This window comes from Prinia subflava, chromosome 1, assembly GCF_021018805.1.
Source record: "Prinia subflava isolate CZ2003 ecotype Zambia chromosome 1, Cam_Psub_1.2, whole genome shotgun sequence".
NCBI lineage: Eukaryota > Metazoa > Chordata > Aves > Passeriformes > Cisticolidae > Prinia > Prinia subflava.
The window spans coordinates 107979185-108001950 of record NC_086247.1 but is presented as its reverse complement, the minus strand read 5'-3'; the positions used below and the strand labels follow the sequence as shown (position 1 = coordinate 108001950).

At 40.1% G+C, this 22766-nt stretch overlaps 2 protein-coding genes across 2 annotated transcripts; one reads left to right on the top strand and one right to left on the bottom strand.

Annotated features, from left to right (window-relative positions):
- Positions 1-1746: 1746 nt before the first annotated feature.
- On the top strand, positions 1747-10742 carry LOC134555351 (uncharacterized). The gene is made up of 5 exons (XM_063406862.1): positions 1747-2763; positions 3491-5389; positions 6373-6498; positions 8312-8437; positions 9665-10742. The coding sequence occupies exons 1-5, from the start codon at positions 2616-2618 to the stop codon at positions 9700-9702; spliced, it is 2337 nt and encodes a 778-aa protein (XP_063262932.1). The 5' UTR covers positions 1747-2615; the 3' UTR covers positions 9703-10742.
- A 3692-nt stretch (positions 10743-14434) lies between these two features.
- RP9 (RP9 pre-mRNA splicing factor) lies at positions 14435-21926 on the bottom strand. Its single transcript, XM_063406817.1, has 6 exons — positions 21653-21926; positions 20017-20047; positions 19118-19247; positions 18701-18792; positions 17205-17266; positions 14435-16100 (listed from the first exon to the last, which is right to left on the bottom strand). Exons 1-6 carry the CDS (start codon positions 21853-21855, stop codon positions 15881-15883), a joined length of 738 nt encoding a protein of 245 aa, XP_063262887.1. The 5' UTR covers positions 21856-21926; the 3' UTR covers positions 14435-15880.
- Between the last annotated feature and the right edge of the window lie 840 nt (positions 21927-22766).

Sequence of the window (22766 nt, the reverse complement as noted above, 5' to 3'; positions counted from 1 at the left end):
AGCCGTACTGGAATCCTGGAATGTCCTTTGGCTAAGTGTGGGTTTGCTGCTCTAACAGCAAAGTTCACCTGAGGTTGGTGGGGACTGGAGCTTATTTCGGGATGGAAGGAATTGACAGGGGCACAGGAGACTGAAGGGAGGTACGAGGGAAAGGAAAATCCTCAGAACATACACTTTGTTAAAAACCATCCAGTGTCTTTTTTTTTTATTATTTCTCCTTGGGTCCATCCACCAAGAGAAAGGCTGGGAATTTCACTTCAAAGAGGTGAAAGTGATGGATGCAGAGCAGAGCTGGGGTTTTAAAACATACCAGACAAGTCGTAGAGACATAGAATGTTAAGGGTTAGAAGGGACTTTAAAGACCATCGAGTTCCAAACCCCTGCCACAGGTGTGGACATCTCCCACTCAGTCAGGTTGCTCAAAGCCTTGTCTAACCCGGTCTTGAACACTTCCAGGTTCGGGGCATCCAACAGCCTCCTTGGGCAGCCTGTTTCAGTGCCTCACCACCCTCACAAGAGAGAATTTCTTACTAATATCTAGCCAAAATTTCCTGTCTCACTTTGTACCCATTGCTCATTGTCCTGTGACTACAAGTCTTACAAACTGTTGTCAGTGGAAAGGGCAAGCTTTGGCTGGGAAGGCCTGCAAGGAATGGATCAGTAACCCTTCCCAAACATTTTATAGTTTGTGTTTTGGTACAAAGGAAGTGTTCAATCTGAACATTACAGAAAGAAAAAAAACATAAATTTTGGGAACTTCCTGACACAGGAATACAAAGAGTCTCAAAGCATCCACATCTCCTTGTTTTTCCCTAATCACTCACCAGCCTGCACAGCACATGCATTGTGCTTTCGTCTCCTTCCACCTGCTCCAGTACCAGTGGTCTCATTTGGAGATGTGCAATTCCAGAGCAACAACTTAGACTCTCACCTCCTGTAAAGATGCAAGGTAGAGTCAAATTGCAGCTTCACATTTCATAAATTCCCATGACACATGGGGGAGTGCACTGTATGGGAAGAAGTGTTTCTCCTGTTCATATGGAAATAACATTACATTTGTCAGCCCCCTCAGCCCAGTCAGCATTGCTCCCTTTACTCAGTACTAAACAACTGGTAAACCCTGAAAATAAATGTAAACTTGGCCTTGTGTCTTCTGAGGTTTTTTCCTGAAAGAAGTGTTTTTAACTGCAATTTAAATCAGAAGATTGCAAATGTTTCCTTTCCTTTTGTTTTCTTAAAAAAAAAATTATAAAAGGGAAATACCAGATTTACTTAGAGATGCAGCTTAAACATCTGCAAGATGAGACTGCCAGCTTTCTGCACGCCAGCTGAAGGCTTTTACAACTATTCCTATCCTTGTGTTTTGATTTTCCTCCCACACAATGATGGAAAAACGTTCCCTGCATCACTGTGAAATGAGCCTCAGGTGGGAGGAGGAGTGGACAAGTAGCAGCTGCCTGCCATAAAGAGGGTAAGCAGAGCACTTGGTTAGTTTTTTGCTAGGCTGTAAGCAGCAGCATTGGACATTAGTTTTGGGGGCTTTAAGGGGGTAGGACTAGCTTAGTTCTTGTAGGAGGTTTTGTTTGGTGGTTTGTTTTGTTTGGTGGTTTGTTTTGGTTTTGTGGGGGTTTTTTTTTCCCTTTCCCTGCACCACTCTTCCTCTCAAAGGTCAAAGTAATTCTTTGCCCTGAGGGAGTCTGTAGGATTTTTGGTGCTTTCAAGAGCTGCACAGGCCACCCTAGATGGAAGCTGAAGAGAGCTCCTGTGTTCCTAAGGCATTCTGAAACCCTAGGCTGAACCGTGTGCTAGTTTGTAACAGGTCTCAAAATAATTTTGGGGTTTTTTTTGTAACTTTAAAATGCTTGAGTCCTCTAAAGAGTCGAGCTTCTGTGTTCTCTGATTTCATATAGTCTTCCTCATAAGCTATGTGTGGTGGTGTTGTATTGCTTGCAAATATTAGTTAACTAAGGAGACATCTAAGTGTGGGAGGAAATTCTGTCTTGTGAATTTTATATGGCTCTGAATGCAAACTCACACATAAGGATTTTGGTGGGGTTGTTTTTGCTACTTATCATTTGGTTTAAGCGTAGGAAGCAGGGTGTCACTGAAATACTTGGTTTACTATGTTAGTTAGTTGTCGTTGTTCTTAAGTATGGTATAAAGTACAAATCCTGAATTAATGGAGTTCTTATTGTAATGTGTAACACATGCATTAGCATTAAGAAGTGCTTTCTTTGTGAAGCATAGAATGTCTGAATGTGTGAAGCTTTTTTTTTCTTCTTCTTTTTGTGTGTGTGTGACTTCTTGTTCAAGGCTAATTCACCGAAGGCTTTTTTGTTTAATTGGCTTTAGTGCATGGTACAAGGTTGCCTTGAAGGACTAATATTGAGAGCTGTGTACAAAAGCTTGCTTAGCAAAGCCCAACAGAAGTATTTGACCTTGATAGCAATGTCGGTTTTCTACTTTCTGTCTGGAAGACAGCAGCTTTCTTCTGTTTTCCTTGGGCAAGGAGAGGAGTGTCTGCTAAACTCTGACAGACCATAAAAATAATTAAGTCATCTAGTTTTTAAAGTGGTAGATAATGATCACTTCTCTCTTTCAGTGTTCGAAGAAAAATGAATACTGCCTCAACTTCAGAAAGTGGATCATATTCCACAAACCACCCAAGACCCTTTTTTTATGCGCAGCCATCAACTCAACAGCCTTATCCAAATCCATGGTACCTCAGTCATGCATACAGTCCATACTGTGTACCTGCTCCAGGTAAGGTCAACAGCAGCTCTCTGTGGGATCTTTGTTTAGTTAGCTACATGCTTCTTTCCTCTACTCTTGCAGTATCTGTATTAATGAGCCTCTTGGGAGTTTAACTAGTACTTAATAAATCAGATTTTTGACAACTGCAGCACTACGTTAATTCTGCCTTAATTGTGTAGCTTGTGTGGTGGAAAGCATCTGCTTCTGGAGAATGGAAGCTAAGCAAAATATTAAGTAATGGTAATCCTGTGGACATAGAGCTATAGAATATACTTAGCAATTAATGTGTGTAGGTATATATGAATTCCATATGTACATGCATGATAGGTATGGATAAAAGTAACCTTAAGAAAAATATTGTTAAATACACCTTGTAAGTGCTATATCTATGTGAATTTCTGTCTGGAGCTGTCTTTTTCAAAGGCGATGCTATAGAACTAGTCTGTAGAACAGCCAAAAAAAAAAAAAAAAGGTACAGAAAATAACCTGGTGGATGTTCGAAGGGATGAAATCAAGCTCTGGTTAAAGTGTAGATGTTGACATAAGCTATTCCCTAACAAAGAACTCTCTCTGAGTTTTTGCACCAGATTTGCTCCTAAGCATTGATAGGTGGTGTGTTTTGTTTACCAGTGTCTGATCTTGTAGCTGTGCCTGTCTATGCAAGTAAATATGATTCAGGATGACTTATTTCAGAAAGATGATATATTTGCCTTTTCTTTCTGTCACCAATGTCTAGGCTTCCGAAGTGGAAATCCATATTTTCCGTTTTATTCTGTTGCGCTCCATGAGTACCCTGGATTTTTTGTTCCACAGCATCCAGTGCATGCAAGAATTAACAGAAGGCCTTATTTTAATGCTGCCCCACCTTCCCCGATGTTTTATCATGCAACAAGATTTAGACATTATAATAGCCCTGGGAAGAAAATGGAGACAAAAGAAACACAGACTGATCCTAGACAGCCTGAAAGCAAGCAGAAAAAGCATCAAGATATCCGTACAGAAACGAAAGGTTGTGATGCAGGAAATATAGCCTGTGTTTCTCCTGGTATAGGTACAGAGACTGAAAGTACTTCAGAGAAACCAGATTCATTTGGCTCTTCTATTGTGGTAGACAGAGAGTTTCATAACAAGAACCCTGCCAGCTCTACACAGTATAGAAATCTTCCTACTGGAAGCTATGCTTTTGAGAAGGAAGAAGTGAGGATAGAATGTGGAAATGGCTCTCTAGCTATTCAGCTGTGGAAGTCCTTTAAGGACACAATCCCGTTGTACGATGTGGCAAGTGGTAAAGCAGTTCCAGAGAACATAGTGCCGCATGACTTATTTTCTGTTAGCTCGTGTGAAGGCATGATATATGGCCCTCGTGAAGGGGAGAATATGCTGCCAGGAGCTTCCTTAGATGAGAGAAAAGCTCTTGTCACCTCCAAACAGGGTGCTCAAACTGTGCAAGAGAAAGATGTCCAGAATAATGAAGTGAAGCTGGATGCAGAAAAACTGGCAAAATCCTCCCCAAGTGAAACCATGGCAGTGCAAATCACAGAGCTGGCAAGATCTGTTGGTGTAGATCAACCAGTGGTTATAGCTAAGAAATCTAGCACTAAAAGGTCTGCAGGATCAAAAACTTCTCAAGAGGAGCCCAGCTTCATTCAACAAGCAGGACTACTTCCATCTAATATGGAGGTAATGAGTGACTTTCAGCAGAAAAAGCTGAATTTAAGCCACGGTGCAACCAATGAAAGTCAGACAGAAAAAAGTATCTGGTGTGACAAATCAACTGAGAAGTTTGCTCCTTCCAGCAGCTGGCTGGCTTGTTTGGACAGCATGGACACAAACTACGAGGTTTGTTTGCCACAAAAGAAGCATCAAAGTGTAATCAGTCTGTCTTCTGATGACGTGTCCTCTAGAGAGGAAGGCTCATCAATTGATAATGCCCCAGTGTCTTATTTTGTGCCTGACTATGTGCTCCAGAAAAGCATGTATAGTTTTCAGGAAAGTACAGAGGAGTTAGAGAAAGAGCAAATTAGAAGTGGTGGGTCCCTTAATGTAGATGAAGTGGTAGGAAAGGAGCAGGTGAACAGCTTGAATGACCAAGATGTCAGCTCTTCAAACACAAAGATCAAAGAGGCTTCCAGTAAAGGTAGAAAGCTGGGAACCCTTTCTAGGTCCTCTGGTAGGAAAGAAATTGATTCTCTCAACAAAAAAGCAACCAAGAGTTTGTCAGAAGTTGAGGACTCTGAAGAATATTCTGTAAAGGGAGAAGAGGACGATGAAGATGGAGAGGATGAGTATGAGGAGGAAGAGGATGATGACATGGATGAAATTGAGTATTTCTTTCAAGAAGCCCCCACATATGGCATCTTGAGGCCAAGTAAAGGAAATTTATACCAAGTTGGCCAGAGAGTGCTTTGGAAACCACCTAAAAACACCGTACCAGCACAATTAATTTGCTGGCCTGCTCAAGAGAAAACAAAAACTAGGAGTGGGCTTGTTGAAAACATTGGTGTAGTTTACAAGCCGAAAAAGAGAGAACAAGATGAAGCTGTATACAGTGACTATGGGTATTATGGAAGAAAGAGGCCTATGACAAGAAGAGAAGGACTTGAACACCAGAGGATGCTACGGAAATTCTTGGGAGGTGAGCTAATTGCTGAGGACAAAGTGCTGATTAGTAGCATACACAAAGAACACCTAATTGCAGTTTCAAATTGTAGCTTAAACTAGTGGGAAGATTAGAGCATGTTGTTGCTTCAAAATTGGCCAAGAGCCAGAAGTCCTCCAGAATACTTTTTCTGAAGCAGAGGAAGTTTGCTGCAACTTTTAACCTATTGCATAAGGACTCTGCATCTTCACAGCCAGGAGAGAACAATGCAGAAACTCTCCTTTGTGTTAGATTTGATATATTTAACTCTCTGACATTAGTGGCAATTTATTAATTTTTAAAGCTTAAGATAACTTGGATTATGCATTTACTGTTGCTTAATATCTTAGAAGCTCTGCATTTAAGTTTATACAGTCTGACTCTCCTATCACAGGCTAATGCTGGTGCATTAAAGAGAATTAAGTCCATTATAATCTGGTGGATATACTCTGTGTAACTTCAGTAACTATAGTAGAGGAGTAAATTTTTTTTTAATTGTAGCTGCTGCTTTCTTTTAGCAAAAAAATTTTCATACTTTCAGAAAATTGGTGTGAAACTGTATTAAATTTGACTTGGAAAAGGACATCTTATTTAACCAAAAGATACTCTTGGAAATTGGATTAATCTAACTGAGACTCAGAAGAGTTATCAGTTTGCAACTGATTGTGTGGGCACTTCAGTAGGTGGCTGCTGTTTAGTACAGTCTTGTATTGTGAAAAACAACCAAAAGGGAGTTATTTACTTCTAATAGCAGGCTTAGTGTTAACTTTTTCTTTGTTCAAAATCTGCAGACTTAATGTGTCTTGAAATTTTTGTTAAGTGTGGTCTCCAAAAACTGTTTCTATTTCAACAGATTCCTACAATCCGATCTAGTGCCTGGCTTTGCATTCTGGCTTGTGGATCAAACAGTACACCAGCATTAATTATCAAGACTAAATACTGACCTTATTTTTTCTTTTTTTTTTTTTAATTTTAATTAGGAAGGCTGTTAAGGGAGAACATGGGGATACCACCTGAAGAGTATTGGATTAGAAGTGGTGCTAAACCCAGATTTACCAGCCAAATACGTGGTAGTTTCTCACCTCCAGCAAAGAGCAAAGAACAAGGTACAACTTTCCCTTTGTGTTTTTGTTCTTAAGGGACAATCAAAAGGGTGTGATACAAAATAGCAAGTGTGTGACAGTTGTGCAAGATTGGAAAATAATAAAATTAATCCCGGTTGCTTTGATATTGATGAAATGCCTGTCAGTCAATATATCTTGGATGTATTTATAGCCTTCTCAAACCAAAACAGGGTAATAACACTGCATCAGAGCTACTTCTGGGGACTTTTTAAAAGGTTATTATAGAAAATCAAGGCATTAAATGCTTTGATGTGGCCAAAGCAAAGCCTTTATTTGTGCAAAGCTGTTACTACCATAAACTGTAATATTAATCCTTTATCCAGATAATGCTACTCTTGATAGCATATGCAGTGGTAGCTCCTAATTTTGATCAGTAAAACATATAGGGAGTTCTATGTGGTAGCTTCATATGCCAATGCTCAGAAAAACTAGCATGGACCAATAGTTGCCCTGACACTGCTAAAGAATGATTGAGTGCAAATCATTGTGATCTAGTTAAGGAAAAGATGAAGAAATCAGTTATTTTAACAAAGTAAAATCTTAGTTTCTTAGCTCATGAAGCAGAATTTTTTTCTTTATAGTTAATGTTTTACTTGGAGTTCAGATCTGGTTTGGATGCTTTTCAAGGGTGTTTGAGTACAGGTGCTGTTGGAACAGCTTCAGAATTTGCTGTAGTGTGGGTACTGCCACTCTCCTGGGTCATGTATTTCAAGTATCTCAGGATCAGTCTATCAAATGATGGGGTGTGAGGTTGTCTTCAGAACATTCTTATTTGCTTCTCTTCATTTCACTGATAATATACATCAGCTTTCCTATATCAACAGTCAAATAGACAGAGAGTATTCCTTAGTGTTCTTTCTCTGCATTGCTTTCCTGCTTGAGCATATTGGGGTTTGGGATTATTTGCCTCTTGCATTGGAGGCTTTCTATCTGCAGACTTCAATTTTTTAATGCTAGCATGCTCTATAAAAGTTGAAAACATTTTACTTTAGCAGCATTGTTCTTCACTCCTCTACAACAATGTATAAAAATAGTTCTTAAATAACTGTTACCTTTAACTTTCAGCATGTCTCTTTCACATCTTTGAATTCATAGATGGTGCAGCAAACTAAGGATGTTTGGTCTACTCCTTGCTTACTCTTCCTCTTTTTCCAGCCCAGGTAGTTTGAAGAAGTCATTACATTCAGTGATAGGAAGCAGGAACTGCTGGTTTCTGAAAGCTCTTTGTGCTAATGGATGCCTCAGAAGGGCTGTTAAAATTACATCCTCTTTAAAAATGTTGCCTATAGTAGTATTTGCTTTTTCAAATTAAAGTGCCCTGCAAGTAAGGAGGTTTGTCTAAACAAGAGCTATTACTGCTTTAGCAGTAATATCATACACTAAATTTGACTTCTTGAGCAGTGCACTTGTAGTGCATAACTGCACAAGTCTGAAGGTTATTAAGGACAGTGGGTGAATTGGGTCATTGGACAGCACCAACTAGTCTCGAACAATTGAATAGTGAACTAGAGCAGAATTGTCCAATGCACTAGGTTCCCTTTTTACCACATTAACACCTATCCAAATTATGATCCAAAATACAATGCATCCAGAATTATAGTTAGAGAGTGATTAAATATTGTAGATGCATAAGACTTGTTTGACACTTGTAGTGTCAATTTTGTCTGCTACTACAATAGGTACAAAAAAGGGAGGGAGAAAGAGGAATACCACAGACCAGCTGGTGAAGTCAAGGTTAAATTTGCCTTGCAGCTATGCACTGGAGAAATAACACCATTTGTATCTTGTTATTTAGTGTGCCCACCTTTGGTTAAACCAAAGAAGAAAAGAATGGGCAAGCCACCTTCAAAACGCAGAGACACGAGACATGAGGTGGAGGAAGTAGAAATGTGGGAGCTGCCTAAACACAGTGTACACAAAGGTTGGTACACAGTGACAAGCTACAAAAATGACTGGTGCAAGCATTTTTCTGTCTTGAGGATTAATTGTTCTTGGTTTGAACTGCAGGGACTTTGGATAGTTTGTGAAATAATAGCAAATGTTACGTATGCAGACAAGGTGTGGGGGGGAAGCAAGCTAAACTTGGAGCACTTAATCACCTTGCTATGAACGCCAGTGTAGCTTTGACCAGGTTAGGTCCCTTGTTTATTTAATGTAAGGATGGGGGAAGAAACCCACACCAAAACCTGCTGTTTTAGTTTTGGTCTAGTTGCTTTTCAGACTGCTGTCTTTTTAAAGTGCTGTGTCCTATGTCACTTTGCAGTACGTGCTTTTATTTAAGGTGCTCTTCTGTCTCAGCCCAAATGATTTGTAATTTGATACAACACAAATGCACATAGATAATTCTTAAGATCTCCAGCTTTATGGAGTAGGAACTTCTGGCTATCCTGGAGGAAGACAGGGAAAAATAGTGGAGGGAAAAATCAGAATGGAGTAGATTCAGCAATAAATAAGCTTTTGTGCATTTGTGTGAGAGTCTGAAAAGGTTATAAATTGAAAAGGGTCACTAGATACAAGAAGTTACCTAAACGATCAGATTTCTTTCTGGAAAGGAACAAGTTAGGTTAGTAAAATAAATATTTCATCAGGAATTATATGAGTCAAAGATAGTCTCTGTCTCTCATGTATTAGACAAAGGATTAGACTTCCATCTTGGAAGTGTAAGGAAGGTTGGGAACAAACTTGGGAACAAACGTGGGCTGAAGTGTCTTACTAATGAAAATCGACATCAGTCCTGAAGCCAGATTGTTTGAACATTGGTCTTAAACCTTTAATTGCTGATCAGCTTTTAGTAAAAGCGTCCAGGAAACTTGTATAATTGCAAGATACTTCTGATATTTTTCCCAGAAATAGCTGATGTTTCCTGGATACATTCAAAAATGTAGTTACAAGAGCACACTGAGAATGTGGTATGAGCTTCATATGGAACTCTTATCTGTTATGCTGGGATATTCTCAAGCCCAACACCACTCACGCACACTTAAATACTTGCTGGGAAGTTGAGTACGTACTTCTAATATCAACCATTGGTGCCTGCAACAGGAAAAGGCAATTACTGATATCTAGTCCTTCTTTAGAAGCAAATTGACAATTTGGAGGTGGAATATATACATACCTTAACTTTTTTTTTTTTCTTTTTTACCTTTAGGGCATGGAACAAGGAAGTCCCTCTCTAAGAAAAGATAATTCCAAATATTGGGGCAGAAGGGGGGGAATAACAAAGATTAGTTTTGTATAAATTCAAGATTTGATTATTATTCTCTTGTATATTTTGTAAGTTGCTGTTCACTCTAAAAGGGCAAGAAGTGACACTATAAAGACTGAGGACACAGTTAAAATGGAATGAAGTATTTAACACCAAAGTCACCTTTTTATAACTAGCACCTCCACTATTTAAATAATAAAATTCATAGAATTGCACTTTGAGGCTCCTTGTGTTCCATCTTTACACAGTGGTAAAAAACCTTGAGACGGCCATATATGTACACAATTGCTATTATAGCATGACAATTATTGCTGTTCCTAAACTCTGCAGGATTGTGAAGCCTGTCATGTCATCTCATAGTCATATGATGTGGACATGAGGACAAGATTCTTTTCCATCAGCTGGATTTGTTTTTGTCAAAATGTAAAGGAACGTAGTTACAGCTGTATGAAGTCATGTGCTGTTTAAAAGTTTCAAGGCAGTTCCTCAGATTTTACTCTCATGACTGGGGATTAAAACTAAAGCATTAAGTTGATGTGATACTTCCTCTCGTCCCCTTTTTCTCTGGAGATTTGAGTTCTCTATGGAGACCCTGTGCTGGAAAGATGGATCTGAAAGGTAAACCAGAATTTTTTAGTGGTGTGCCCTGTTTTCTGACCTTTTACTGATGACTTCTATGACTTAGCATTGATACTGTCCCTGGAAGTCTCTTTATAGAACTAAGATGATAAAGCTAAGTCTGTGCTGAGCTGTCTTATGAATAATGGTAAGAGACTGATCTAGATGAGGGGGATAGCTCAAAAATATGTATTTTTTCTCATGTCAATGAAGGCTATTATCACTGTGTGAGAAGAATAAATATAATCTTGCCAGTCTTGAATGATTCCCAAATAAAGTGACAGTGTCAGTGAAGAAGATAGGGAAACAAAAACAAAAAAAACCAACCAACAACAACAACAACAAAAAAAACCCCAAAAACCACACCCAAACAAAAAAACCACAAAAAAATCAAAACAAACAAAAAAACCCCAACCCCCCCTCAAACCCCCCCCCAAAAAAACCACCAAAAAAAAAAACCACCACAAACCCCCCCCCAAAAAAAACCAAAAAAACCCAAAAATACCAAGAAAAACCCACCAACAAACCAAACATCTGGTCTTCCTTAAAAAAGGGTGGGGTGAATGGACAGACAGAACTTGTCTTTTGCCTCCTCTCCCATGTTATTCTGTCAGTGCCCTAGAGTAACCTACATGGATAAAAGCAGGATTTCCTGTGACTGTGTTCAGGTTTTGTGCCTACCTATTATTAGTTTGACCTGTAGCTGAAGTTATGCTGCTTTCCCCTTAGTAAGGAGTACTGATGTTTCCCTACCCAACTGATCCTTATCTCTCTATTATTTTTAATACCACCTGCTTAATTGTTAAAGTTCTGCTATAGCTACAGCCTTTACCACAAGCTGTTAGGGGAAAGAAGTCATTGTGATGACAAGTTTACAATTCCTTTTTCTTCAAGCAATGAAAGAAAATAAATGCAATAAAAATTCTTATTTGGCTTCTGTGCTGCACAAAATCTCTGCATCTGAGCCTCAAAGAATAAAACAAGGAATTCAAGCATGGAGCTTTTTAACACCCATTTCTGCTGATAGCCTTAGCTGTATCTTTTGCTGCTCCTCTGATAAAGGAATATTCATGACTTCTCAGTTAGATGGCATTTTTACTTTTGGGAAAGGGTAATACTTGACAGGTACTCCAAATGGTCATGCTGGTCATCCTTCTACAGGTCTTGCACTACTCAGTGTAATTTCTACTGAGATGCAAGAAGCAATTTAGGGCCTAGTGAATGCTCCTGAGAGGACCTGAGGGAGTAGCAGTAGGAGAGTTTACACAGCTCTTTGTCTGAAAACAAATGCTATTTTAAACTGGTTATCTATTGTGCTATGCCCAATACTTAAAGTACTATGCATGAATGCTTCAGTGTTCAAGAAATAATTCTTTGATAAGGTTAGATGCAGTGTATTCTACTCTAACAGTACTAGTCCTGTGACCTTAAAACTAAATCTTCTACTTGGCTTTTTTCCCATTCAGCAGCATGGGCAATTTGTGGATTGCATCTTAACTGGTTTACAGCCGAATCTAATATTCCAGTGGAAAAAATGGCCATGCTTCACAAAGGCTGTGAGGTACAAACTGCATTTAAAAGGCTACGAGTTCAAGCCCAGGCTCTTTTTATTCAACCAGGTAACTAGGCACAGTGATATTTAGTTTTGCAGATGCACATACGTGTCAGCTTTTGTCCCACTGCAGCCAGACTGACTGCCCAGTGACTCACTGCAGAGCTGGCAGTGCTGCGGGCTTGTAACTGTCGCAGTACTGCATTGCCTTGGAAGTTTTCACATGCTTCCTGCAGCATCTCCTGAAGGCAGCTGAAGAACCTATTTGCTGCTTGGCACACCAGCAACAAACCTTAGAGGCCTCTGGGATTGCCATACTGAGAGCATTGTTTGGACAGACATACTGTCTGTGGCTTACGATTTCTAAATCATTTTTTGTAGCTAACTGAAACCTCTGCTGCAAAGTGGGTGTGGTGTAACTACTGATGTGGAGCTATGGGTTCTGCTGGCTTGCCAGGTATTAATTCTGTATTTTAATTTTCAGTTTGGTAGCACCTGGATGGCATAAAATTTTTTTCCCTTTTATGATGTCTGGTGTTCTGCCTTATACTGGAAAATATTAACAACAGGTCCTTCTATTAAAATCAAACAAAGGAAAATCAGAGCCAACAGCAAAAAACCCCAAAAGCCTGTAACATTCATGGTATGCTAACTGAAGGCATACCAAGGAAAAACAAATTTATTCTTTTTTTAGAGTCCTTGGCTTCCCCTGACTTGCTGCCAGTGCCTGTCTCGTTCAAAACAACTATAAACCCCACCTAATTGAATGGCCAAAGAAATAAGGAAAGCATCAGTATTTTATGTGAAATACCTTTCTGACAAAAATGGTGTAGAATATTAAGATAGAAGACCTGGGAAGCTCTATTACCTTTGAGACTTGTTTTTGCTGTATTTTATACTTATTTAGTTTCATGGGACTATATAACTATGTTATTACTATCACTTGGGCTTCAACAGAACATTCAAATGGAAATAAACATCTACAAAGGCAGTGAGAAAAAAATGTTTTTTGAACTAAAACATTAAATGGTTATGATTTAAAAAATAAGGCTAGTCAGTCTTTCAAGACTATAATTTTCTCTCCTGCTTTCTGGGTTTACTTCTACATAAGAACTGTTTTTCATTAATCTAAAGGGGTGTTGGTATTTATCTCTAGTCTACATATTTTTAAAAGACTTATCTTAAATGACAGCTTTGGCACTGTTTAAAATGCCAAATGATGACTTGAATCATGCTTCTCAGCACTCTAGCCCTGGCTGCTAAAAGCACTCCTATAAATCTTAGTCTATTGAAACTGTTAAATTTTGAAATGCTACCTTTATGAGTTGCAGGGATATGAAAGAGGCTTATAAAACTGGAAATTATACAGGAAGGACAAACAGGAATCAGTTATTCACATACCTTCCAGTGTAAGATTAAAGGTGTGTGAAATTAAACTAGTACAAAGCAGTGTGAAAGCCAACTGCTAATTAATAAATAATGAAGAAGAATTAATTGCTGAGGAAGATGGCAAGGTTTATAAGCAGTGAGTGGATAATAAAAGGAAATACATATCTAAGGCTACTAAATACTAAAATCTAACCCACAATTCTAAGTAGCTGCACCACAGGTACTCTCAGCAGTAGAGGCTGAGAGAGCGTTTCAGTGAAGTAACAGAAATAAGAGCAGCTTGCACTGCTCTGCTGTGGAGGCATCTTCTTTTAGCCATGATAGGAAAGATACTGATATAACAGACATTTAGTCAGGCATAGAAGAGTGATTTGGCATCCCAAACATTTAAATTAGATTTGATACAAGTTAGAAATGGTCTCCTAATGTATTCTTCTTAATTGCTGAAATAATAAACCCTGATAGATACAAAGAGAGAGCTCCATTAACAAGGAAGGGGATTGCAAAGGAAAAACTGATTTTGTTTTTATTAAACTAAGCTTCAGAACAATCTTAAATGACAACAGCTGAAGTAACTGAAGAGATCTTCAGTTAGCCCTGCTCTAGACAAGCTGAGTAGGAGTTCTCTTGGAATGCATCAGGTGAATATCAGGCTACCAGCATCTGTTCAGTCACCTATAAATGCATTGATCTCAGCACCAAGTGCGGTAATACAAGAATCCTAGAATGGTTTGGGTTGGAAGGGAGTATAAAGATCATCTAGTTTCAACCCCCTGCCACATACAGGACCTCCCACTAGGCCAGGTTGCTCAGAGCCCTGTCCAACCTGGCCCAAGAGAATCAGTCCATTATCGATCTCCCCATGCTATTTCAGCTGTTAAATCCTTTTCTGGTGAAAGAGCAAGGGCCTTAGAATTTGATGATGTTGCTGACATAGGGAACTACCAAGTGTCACTATGATATGGTTCACTCCCATCACAGGGAGATTTGCTAAATACAAGCAAAAAGTACAACTCCACCTTCAAGCTCTGGGAATATGATACACAAACCTTTCTGTAAGTAAGCCTTGCTTATCTCGTTTTTGCTCAGACCATGTTGTGAATGACTGGCAAGGAAAGGGGGGTTATTTTTACTAAAACACTCTTAGACATGTAGGAGGGAGAAAAATAATTTTAATTTATACTTTCCCTTGTCCTCTCTCCCAAAGCTTTGAAGAAAATTAAATAATATATGCATTTTAGTTTATGGTTCCTTGACTTCACTGTTAATGTTCACTCCACTGTATTAGAGCTTTATCATGTGGAGGTTTTTTTTTTCAATCTTGGCATACTCACAGAGACTAAATTTCATAGAAGTTCTTTCAAAGCAAATCTAGTTTTCTCCTTCCTTTTGCACAGTAGCAATATCCATCACCTAGTTCCTCAAGTCACAGCTCTGTAATAATATAGCTTGAGGTTTCAAAGACAGTTGGTAACTGTAATGCTGTTTATAGCTCTCTCCATCTTCCTGGTTCAGTCTGCAAGATTATTTAAAAGTGTGGTCAGTATGTAAGGTCTCCTAAGTACACAGAACTTTCTCCCTGCTTACAAGTTCTTTACTATTGCTCTGTGGCTTCAAGCACATAGTTGAAAACTATTTTGAGAGCCTTACACACTTATATTCTTGTGGGATGATTCAAAAAAATGTTACCTCATCAAATCTAGTAAACATAAACAGTAAGTGGGAATTTATTACCCCCAAGCCTTTTAAAAAGGAAACCTGCCTCAACTTGTATCGAAACAACTGATATTAAAGAATATGCAGAAATTAATCTTTTTGTTATGTGAATTTTAAATAACTAAACCCACTACCTCTTTACAGTTAAGTTGAATATCTAACATCATTACACTTGGCTCCCACTTCTATGGTTTAGACACTGTAGATATTTCACTGTAGATTTTTCAGAACTGTGTATTAATGATGGTGATACTGAGATTTCGTTACACAGACACACACAAAAAAATCAAGTCTTGCTGATGCTGCAATTTTGTCTTAAAGTAAATCCCCTTGATTACCTTTTTTCCCCTGCAGCAATCTTTATTTCCCTAGCTGCCAATATTAGGATAAGTACAGAATTTCAGCACATATGCAGAGAAGAAAATACAGTACAACCTGCTCGTTATAAGCACTGTAAGGGAACTCTCAGTGCTCTGCATGGTGCAAACTGCAGTCCTGTTACAATGAGGCTTTGTGGATAATAAAATAACTTCATGGAGTAAAGACATTTCAACAGACAGTCTGCTAATGCTGCAGGTTTGTCGGTGATCCCTTGGGGTCGCCACTTTCTGCTGCTGGTCATGGGCAGCAATGCAGAGGCCCCATCTGACCAAGCTGGATGAGTCTCAGCATGCGTTTACAGCACAAAGATATGGTTCAATGCAGCTTTCTTCTTTCTGACTGCAGAGGGGCAGAAGAGGATGCCAGTGTAGGATGCTGTATGCATACACATGTATGTTCCAAGTTCAATAAAGCCCTTTCTGGTGTTTTCCTCCTCATTCTTTGGATCTTTCCTTGCAGTTCACAAGTAAAGAGGTCAATGAGCACGCAGCAGGTGACTGCTGTCAGTCGGATTCTGACTTGTTATTAGATTTGGATGACTTATGCTTCCTCTTTTTCTTCTTCTTCTTTTCTTTCTTTTTCTTTTCCTTTTTTCTCTTTTTCTTCTTGTGTTTATGTTCTGAGGAAGTTGAGCTACTGCCATCTTCATCATCCTCATCACTGTCATCACTGCTATCAGATTCTGAGGTGGAATCCTCCAGGAGCTGCTTCAGTTGCTGTATCCTGAGTTTAAAATATGTGAATGAGAATCCTTTCTAGCTCTCCTCTGCCTCTAGTAATTTATCCTAGCGCTCATCTTGCCTTCCTGGCTTGAGGAATGGAAGCTACATGCAAAGGGCAGGGGAACACTTCCTCTTTTGCTTAATTACACTCTCGTTACAGGTAATATCATGGACTGATAAAAGCAACTCCTTTGAGACAAGCAGATGTCCTGCTCTCAGGGACTTTCCATCCCATTGGATAGGGAAGGCAGACTAGCTTATTGGCTTATTTATGTGTGCAAAATAATAAGGCAACAGCTATGACCAGCCCACGTGGTGATAAGTTCTATGTTTATTCCTACAGAGGCGTATCTGGATTAGGATCTTATGACATTCATTGCCCTGCCCTGGATGTCAGTGAGGGTGACAGAGTAGGCTCTACTCTGGATGCAGAAGTATTTTTGAAAGGCACTCTTCCCTTGAACTTTCAAGGATTAGTGGCAAATAGGGACAAAGTATTTGCTTATTTTATGGTTGTCTTCTGTATTCTCTTCAAGGATTCCTCTCCGAGAGTGCTGCTCTATGGGCTACCTCTAGTTTGTTCAGTTATCCCACTGAAGCAGTTCAAGCAAGAAAGCATCAAAAACTGCCACTTTATATACTAAATAATGACCTCACAAGAGTAGCAATATCAGGTGCCTAGAACTAGCTTTCTAAACCATCGTTTCTACTGAAAGCATTCTGACAAACCAAATTTTGGAAAACATCTCAGAGAAGTCAGTGAAAGAAAAAAAATCTGTTTTTTCCGGCCTAAACCAAAACCACACCTAAGTACCTGAATATTATGGCATAAATGCATATAGCTGCTCTTTAAACTTTGTTTTGGGGAAAACACAGCAGCTAAAGGATTAAAGCAATTGGAAGTACTAAAGAGTGACTATTTAGAAAGCAGAAATGAATTAGTCTGTCAACATAAAGAAACTGCCATTAAAAATGTTCTGAGGTAAAAGTAAGCTTCTTAAAAGCTTACTTTTACCTTAAAAGTAAAAGGGTCACCTACACATTAGTGCCACATTACCAAAATAAAAACTAAACTGAAAATGCAGTTTACTACAGACACACTCACCTCTTTTCTTTTTCATGACGCTTATTTTCCCTTATTATATCATACATTGGATCTTCATGTGCCTTTAAAACAGAAAACAGGAAATACAACGTTATCACCAAAATATTTCCTAAAAAAATAAACCAAAGCAACCAAATGCAAGAGGCTTTTATCAAAAGATGGAATATGCTTAGCAAGCTCTTAATTCACTGTCAGACTCAGCACTGTTCACCTGAACTGGTGTATTTGCTTTAGGGAAAGGTTGTCTGGCTACATCTCCAAAGAAGGGGACTCTCCTCAGGTACATATGTCCCCGCCTCTCCAGTGACAGCCAACTATGAGAATCCCATACACAATTTCTGGGAAGAGCGAGACATAGATGGAACACTAAAGTTCAAAATAATGAGCTGTACCCTTAGGGTACATTTTAAAAATCTGGATATAAACAAACAGGAATACAGGAGCGAGGAATGTAAGACTCATGGATAATGATGTTGGAGCGTTCCTATCATGCTATGCACTACCATTACTGGTTCTTAAATCAACTTAAATGGGCATTGCAGCAAAAGATAGCTGTGAAGGAAGACAGCAAATAAACTTTGCAGACATTTAAGGTGGGTTCATGCCATGCAAGAATGCAGAAAAAAGGTGGGGTGTTCATTTCTGTTGGAAGATTAAGGAAACAAGTCCAACAGAAAGGAGGGATGGCAGATGCTGACCAGAGGTGGGAATTGAAATGTCAGGAGCAAAGGAAAGATGTTGGGAATGCACCATAAAGGGCCTTGGACATACAACAAGAGTTTGATGCAACAAAGAAGCCCAAGGGAAAATGAAGAATAGAGGCAGTGTGGTCAAGGGAAAGGGCTAAAAATACTCTTTGCACTTGCATACAATCAGTACAAATCCAGAATCTGGACAGACTAAGCCAAGATTACATTTTTCAAGGACAGAAATGAGGACATAAGACGTGAAGTGATGACAGCTTGAAATATAGGTTAATGATGCATAGCAACAGAAATAGTTAAAGAGATCACACAGGAAGAATCTGCAGAACTGAGATGTAGCTTCACGTAGCAAGAGCTCAGACTTGTAGACAATGACTGGATTACAGACCTAGACAACAGCATTCATGATGTGGTTGTTCACAGTGAGAGCAGAAGGCTTGAAGCAGCTGTAATGTGGGCAGCTCAAGCTTGACTAAACATTTTTGTTACGTTGACATTTTAATCACAAAAAAAGAGAATGCAATGGTTGAAACAGGTTCTTGAAGATTTTCAATTTTTATGTAAAAATTATTAATTTTCCTCATGAAGAGTAGATTTTCTGCAAAGTAGTCAAACATCCAACCACATCTGTAACTTTTTCTTTATTAGGAGATTTTCAGCATCTATATTATACTAGAGACAGAGGAAAAGTCCTTAATAAAGCATCGTCTAACAGGCTTATCTTCAGTTGCAAGATTATATATTATCAGTACAAAAAAATACGAACGGTAATACTACAATATTGGTACTCACTACTCTAAATTGTTCCAATTTCTGATTGCCTTTAATAAAGAATGGGCATTCCTTATCTCCTGTTCTGTGTCCATAACGTTTACATCTCCAACCTTAAAAAAAAAAAAGCAGCGGTGAATTGCACCTCTGAGACAGATCAGAAGAAGCATAAAAAGCCAAAACCACATTTCTGCAAAGTATTTTCAATCTGAAGAAAGGAATCTGTTGGAAGAAACAGAGAGATACAACTAATATGTTGATTAATGTAATGTGCATAAAATACAATGCTATTACTTCAAGATACTGGTTGCTTTTTTATCAATATGATGTCAATCTACCTGGGCTTCATCATCTGTCCACCAGACATTCTGCCCTCCCCCAGCGTAAATGGATGGATATATGAGGGTCCAATGACATCTGGAATATTTTCAGCCTTACACTGCATAACTTTGACTTCTTTTCCCAAAGGCATCCAAAGCCCCTTTGTTGGGGCATGTGCCAGGAATTCTCGTGCGCTTTCATTGCCTGGTACATCAGGTATGCAGTCTTCTGGTTTTGTTTCATTCTCCTACAAAAAAAACCAGGAAAGATAAGGACAATAAAATAACTCCCTTTTTTTAACTTTGCAAGAATTAATACTTCAAGTGTACAGACCTTCACTTAATAGGAAACATTTCCCTCACTACCTTTTTATCTTGTAACACACAAAAGATCTAATATACTTGACCCTTTCTTTTTTTCTCACCCTTGAATTTTGCAGCCAGAACTTTGCTGCACAGGAATTCCATTCCTTCCCATCCATTTTAGTACTTTATTTAAATATATAAGAGAAATGAAAACTTTACACAAAGCAGCGACTTCATTATCCTCTTCCCACTAGGAAGACATAACAGTTACAAGGAAGCCTTTACAACACAGAGCACTTATTTTTTAGGCTAAAAGCATTGCTTTATGGCTTAGGTATATAAATTTGGACAAAATAATGACCATGATGAATGAATTATTTCAGCTTAAGCAACAGAGAAGAATTCTGAAAAGATGTCACTCAAACAGAAAATCGCTTTCCATAAACAGCTCCCCTCTATCCACACCATTAAATACTGCACAAAGTGTGCTAGGAGATGATGAAAGACCTGGTCTCCCTCTATCTGATTCTGGGCATTTCACTCTGGATCACCAAAACAAAGTGGTCAGCTTGTCATGATTCTCTGAGTTTTTCCTGAGAAGCACTTACTTCTCTCTGTAATTTATATAGGTAACACAGACACTTAAACACCTAAAGAACATGCTTTGTGAAAATCCCTCATAATCCTAAAAAATTACTGCTATTTACCAACCTTAATTAGCCCAGGGGGAGGTTTCTCATAGCTGAAAAGCAATAGAAATATTGTTACTCTGCAGCTTAGCACAGACAAATAGGCTGAAAAAATAGTTTTTCAGTGGTATTGAGTTAAAAACTTCAGCTCACATTTTCCCTTAAATTTTACCCCATAACTAATAAGTAAGAACTACAGCAGAACACAGATACAGCAAGCTGAGAGACAGCATTTATCATATTAGTACACGTCTCTTGCAAACATCCTTCAGATTCATATTCTTGTGGGAGCACAATACTTCCTGGGGATACGTGGTATATTTGATTTAGCTTTAGTTACCATACATGCACAATTCTCTCCTGTTTTTCTGCTGCACACCTCCCCAAAGTCTCCAAACTTCTTTACTCCAGCACTGCTGAATCACAGACATAGTCAGCTGAAAAATGTCAAGTCAGACTGTTCCTTACATCTAGCTTTGTCAGCCAAACCTAATACACAGTAATTTCATCACCTTCTGTGCATTAATCCTAAAGACAGAGCCCTACTGACCAAAGTTCCATATTTCCTGCAGCATTTCTTTGGGGTTAACAGTGGATAAAACATTTGTTAAAATCCAAGTAGCAAACAAGTACTACATAGAGCACACAGCAACTGAGAAAATGCATGTGCTACGGAGTTAAATGCCAAGGCAATACAAACTGGTCCTGGACTTAGAAAGATGGAAATCTGTATAACTGAACTGATATTGGTTTTTTTCCCCCTCAAATCTCATCTGCATTTAAACAGACTGTTTCCTGTAAACTGCTGCCTGAGTGAAAGTGTAGAGTGATCTTAGAAGAGAATGGAGATTTTTTCATTTTGTTTTTCAATGGCACAAGAACAACAGCACTGTGCAAGCCTAGAGTCCCCAAATCTTCTGCTTTATGGAATACTCTTTTCAACAGGACTTTCCAGACATTACCTACATATTAACTCAGCAGGACATGAAACATCTGTACTGGCTGTGCATCATTTTAAGCCGTAAGTTTGATGGCACAGGCGATATTTCATTGGCTTAGCTGTGCACACACACACACATCCCCCTACGTACCTATAGGATTGCTAGGCGCAATCATACTAATACAATAAGAACAGCAGGGGAAAGGTGGTTAAAGTATGTTCATTCCATCTTTATAACAATAACTTCGGAGTGTTGTTTGGTGCATTTAATAACAAACTGATTTTCATTTCCACGTGGAAAAGAAAAAGAAACAAAATCATGTTCTTGTGTACCTTCTGACCTCTTTATTCCATTACAACAATAAATCTTTTTCAGTGAAATAACATAAACCCCTTATAACACCCTTTTACTCCAAATTCTTTTCCTTTTTTTTTTTTTTTTAGTCCATTCTAGTGGAACAACCTCTGCTGCATCTCTGAGACTCGGAGGAACCCAGGAGAGCCCCTTCTGTGCCCCAACCAGCCCTTCGTAAGTCACCGAGCAACTCTGCAAGTGGCCCCGAAGCCTCCTGCCGGCTCGCCCTTAAGGGGACAGGGGACAATAATCACCACCCACCCCAAACCCTGCACTGGAAACGAGCCCCAAACGCCGGCGGGGCGTGCTCAGGGCAGAGCCGGGGCGGGAGCCGCGGGCAGCCTCCCCTCCTCCGCTCCTTACAAAGACTCCAGGTGCTGGATCTTCTGGAGCTGCTGCGCCTCCTGCCTCTTCCGCTTCCTCTCATGCCGGTCCTGGGTCCGGCCGCCGCTGGCCGCGGGCTCCGCATGGCTCCTGGCCCGGGCCTGGCTGCCCCTCGCCGCCTCCTCCTCCTCGGCTCCCTCCTCGTCGTCCTGCCCCTGCCCCCTGCGCGCCCGCTGGGCCATGGGCGCGGCGGCCGCAGCCGCGGCGGACGGCGGGGCCCCGGCGACGCCCCCTGCCCGCCCCCCGCGGCCCGGCTTCCGGCCGGGGCCACTTCCTCCGGCGCCGGCAGCCCCGGGCAGCACGCCCCGCCGGAGCCTCAGCACGGCCGGCACCTTACCGAGGCTTAGGAATGACGTGTGCGTGTTATACCTTAAAAACACCAATATTTAATAATAATAATAAAAAAAAGTCCCAGTCATTCCTCCCTTGCGGGAGGGCCACCACTCCGGTCGGGTGAGATCCCCCCTGCAGTGCTGCATCCAGCTCTGGAATCCCCAGCACAGGGAGGACATAAAACTGTTGGAGCAAGTTCAGAGGAGGCCACCAGGTTGATTAGAGGGATGGAGCACCTCTCCTATGAGGAAAGACTGAGAGAATTTGGGTTCCTCAGCCTGGAGAAGGCTCTGGGATGACCTAACTGTGGCCTTCAGTACCTGAAAGGAGCTACAAGAAAGATGGAGAGTGACTTTATGCAATGGTGTGTAGTGACAGGATAAAGAGGAGTGGATTAAAACTGAAAGAGAGTAGGTTTAGATTAGATAATGGGAAGAAATTCCTTACTGTGAGGGTGCTGAGGCACTCGCACAGGTTGCCCAGAGAAATTGTGTCTGCCCCATCCCTGGCAGTGTTCAAGGCCGGGTTTGATGGGGCTCTGAGCAATCTTGCTTAGTGGAAGGTGCCCCTGCCCATGTAAGGAGGTTGGATCCAGGTGAAATTTAATGTCTCCCACCTCAAAGCCTTCTGTGATTCACAGACCAGGACTGAGAGGTATACGGGTACGCATGGGGGAATATGGCAGTGGGTTGGCTGTGAGGTGCCAGGGAGCCGGTGTCTCCAGGGGGAGGGAAGGCTGAGGGGGCTGCTTCCCTCACCA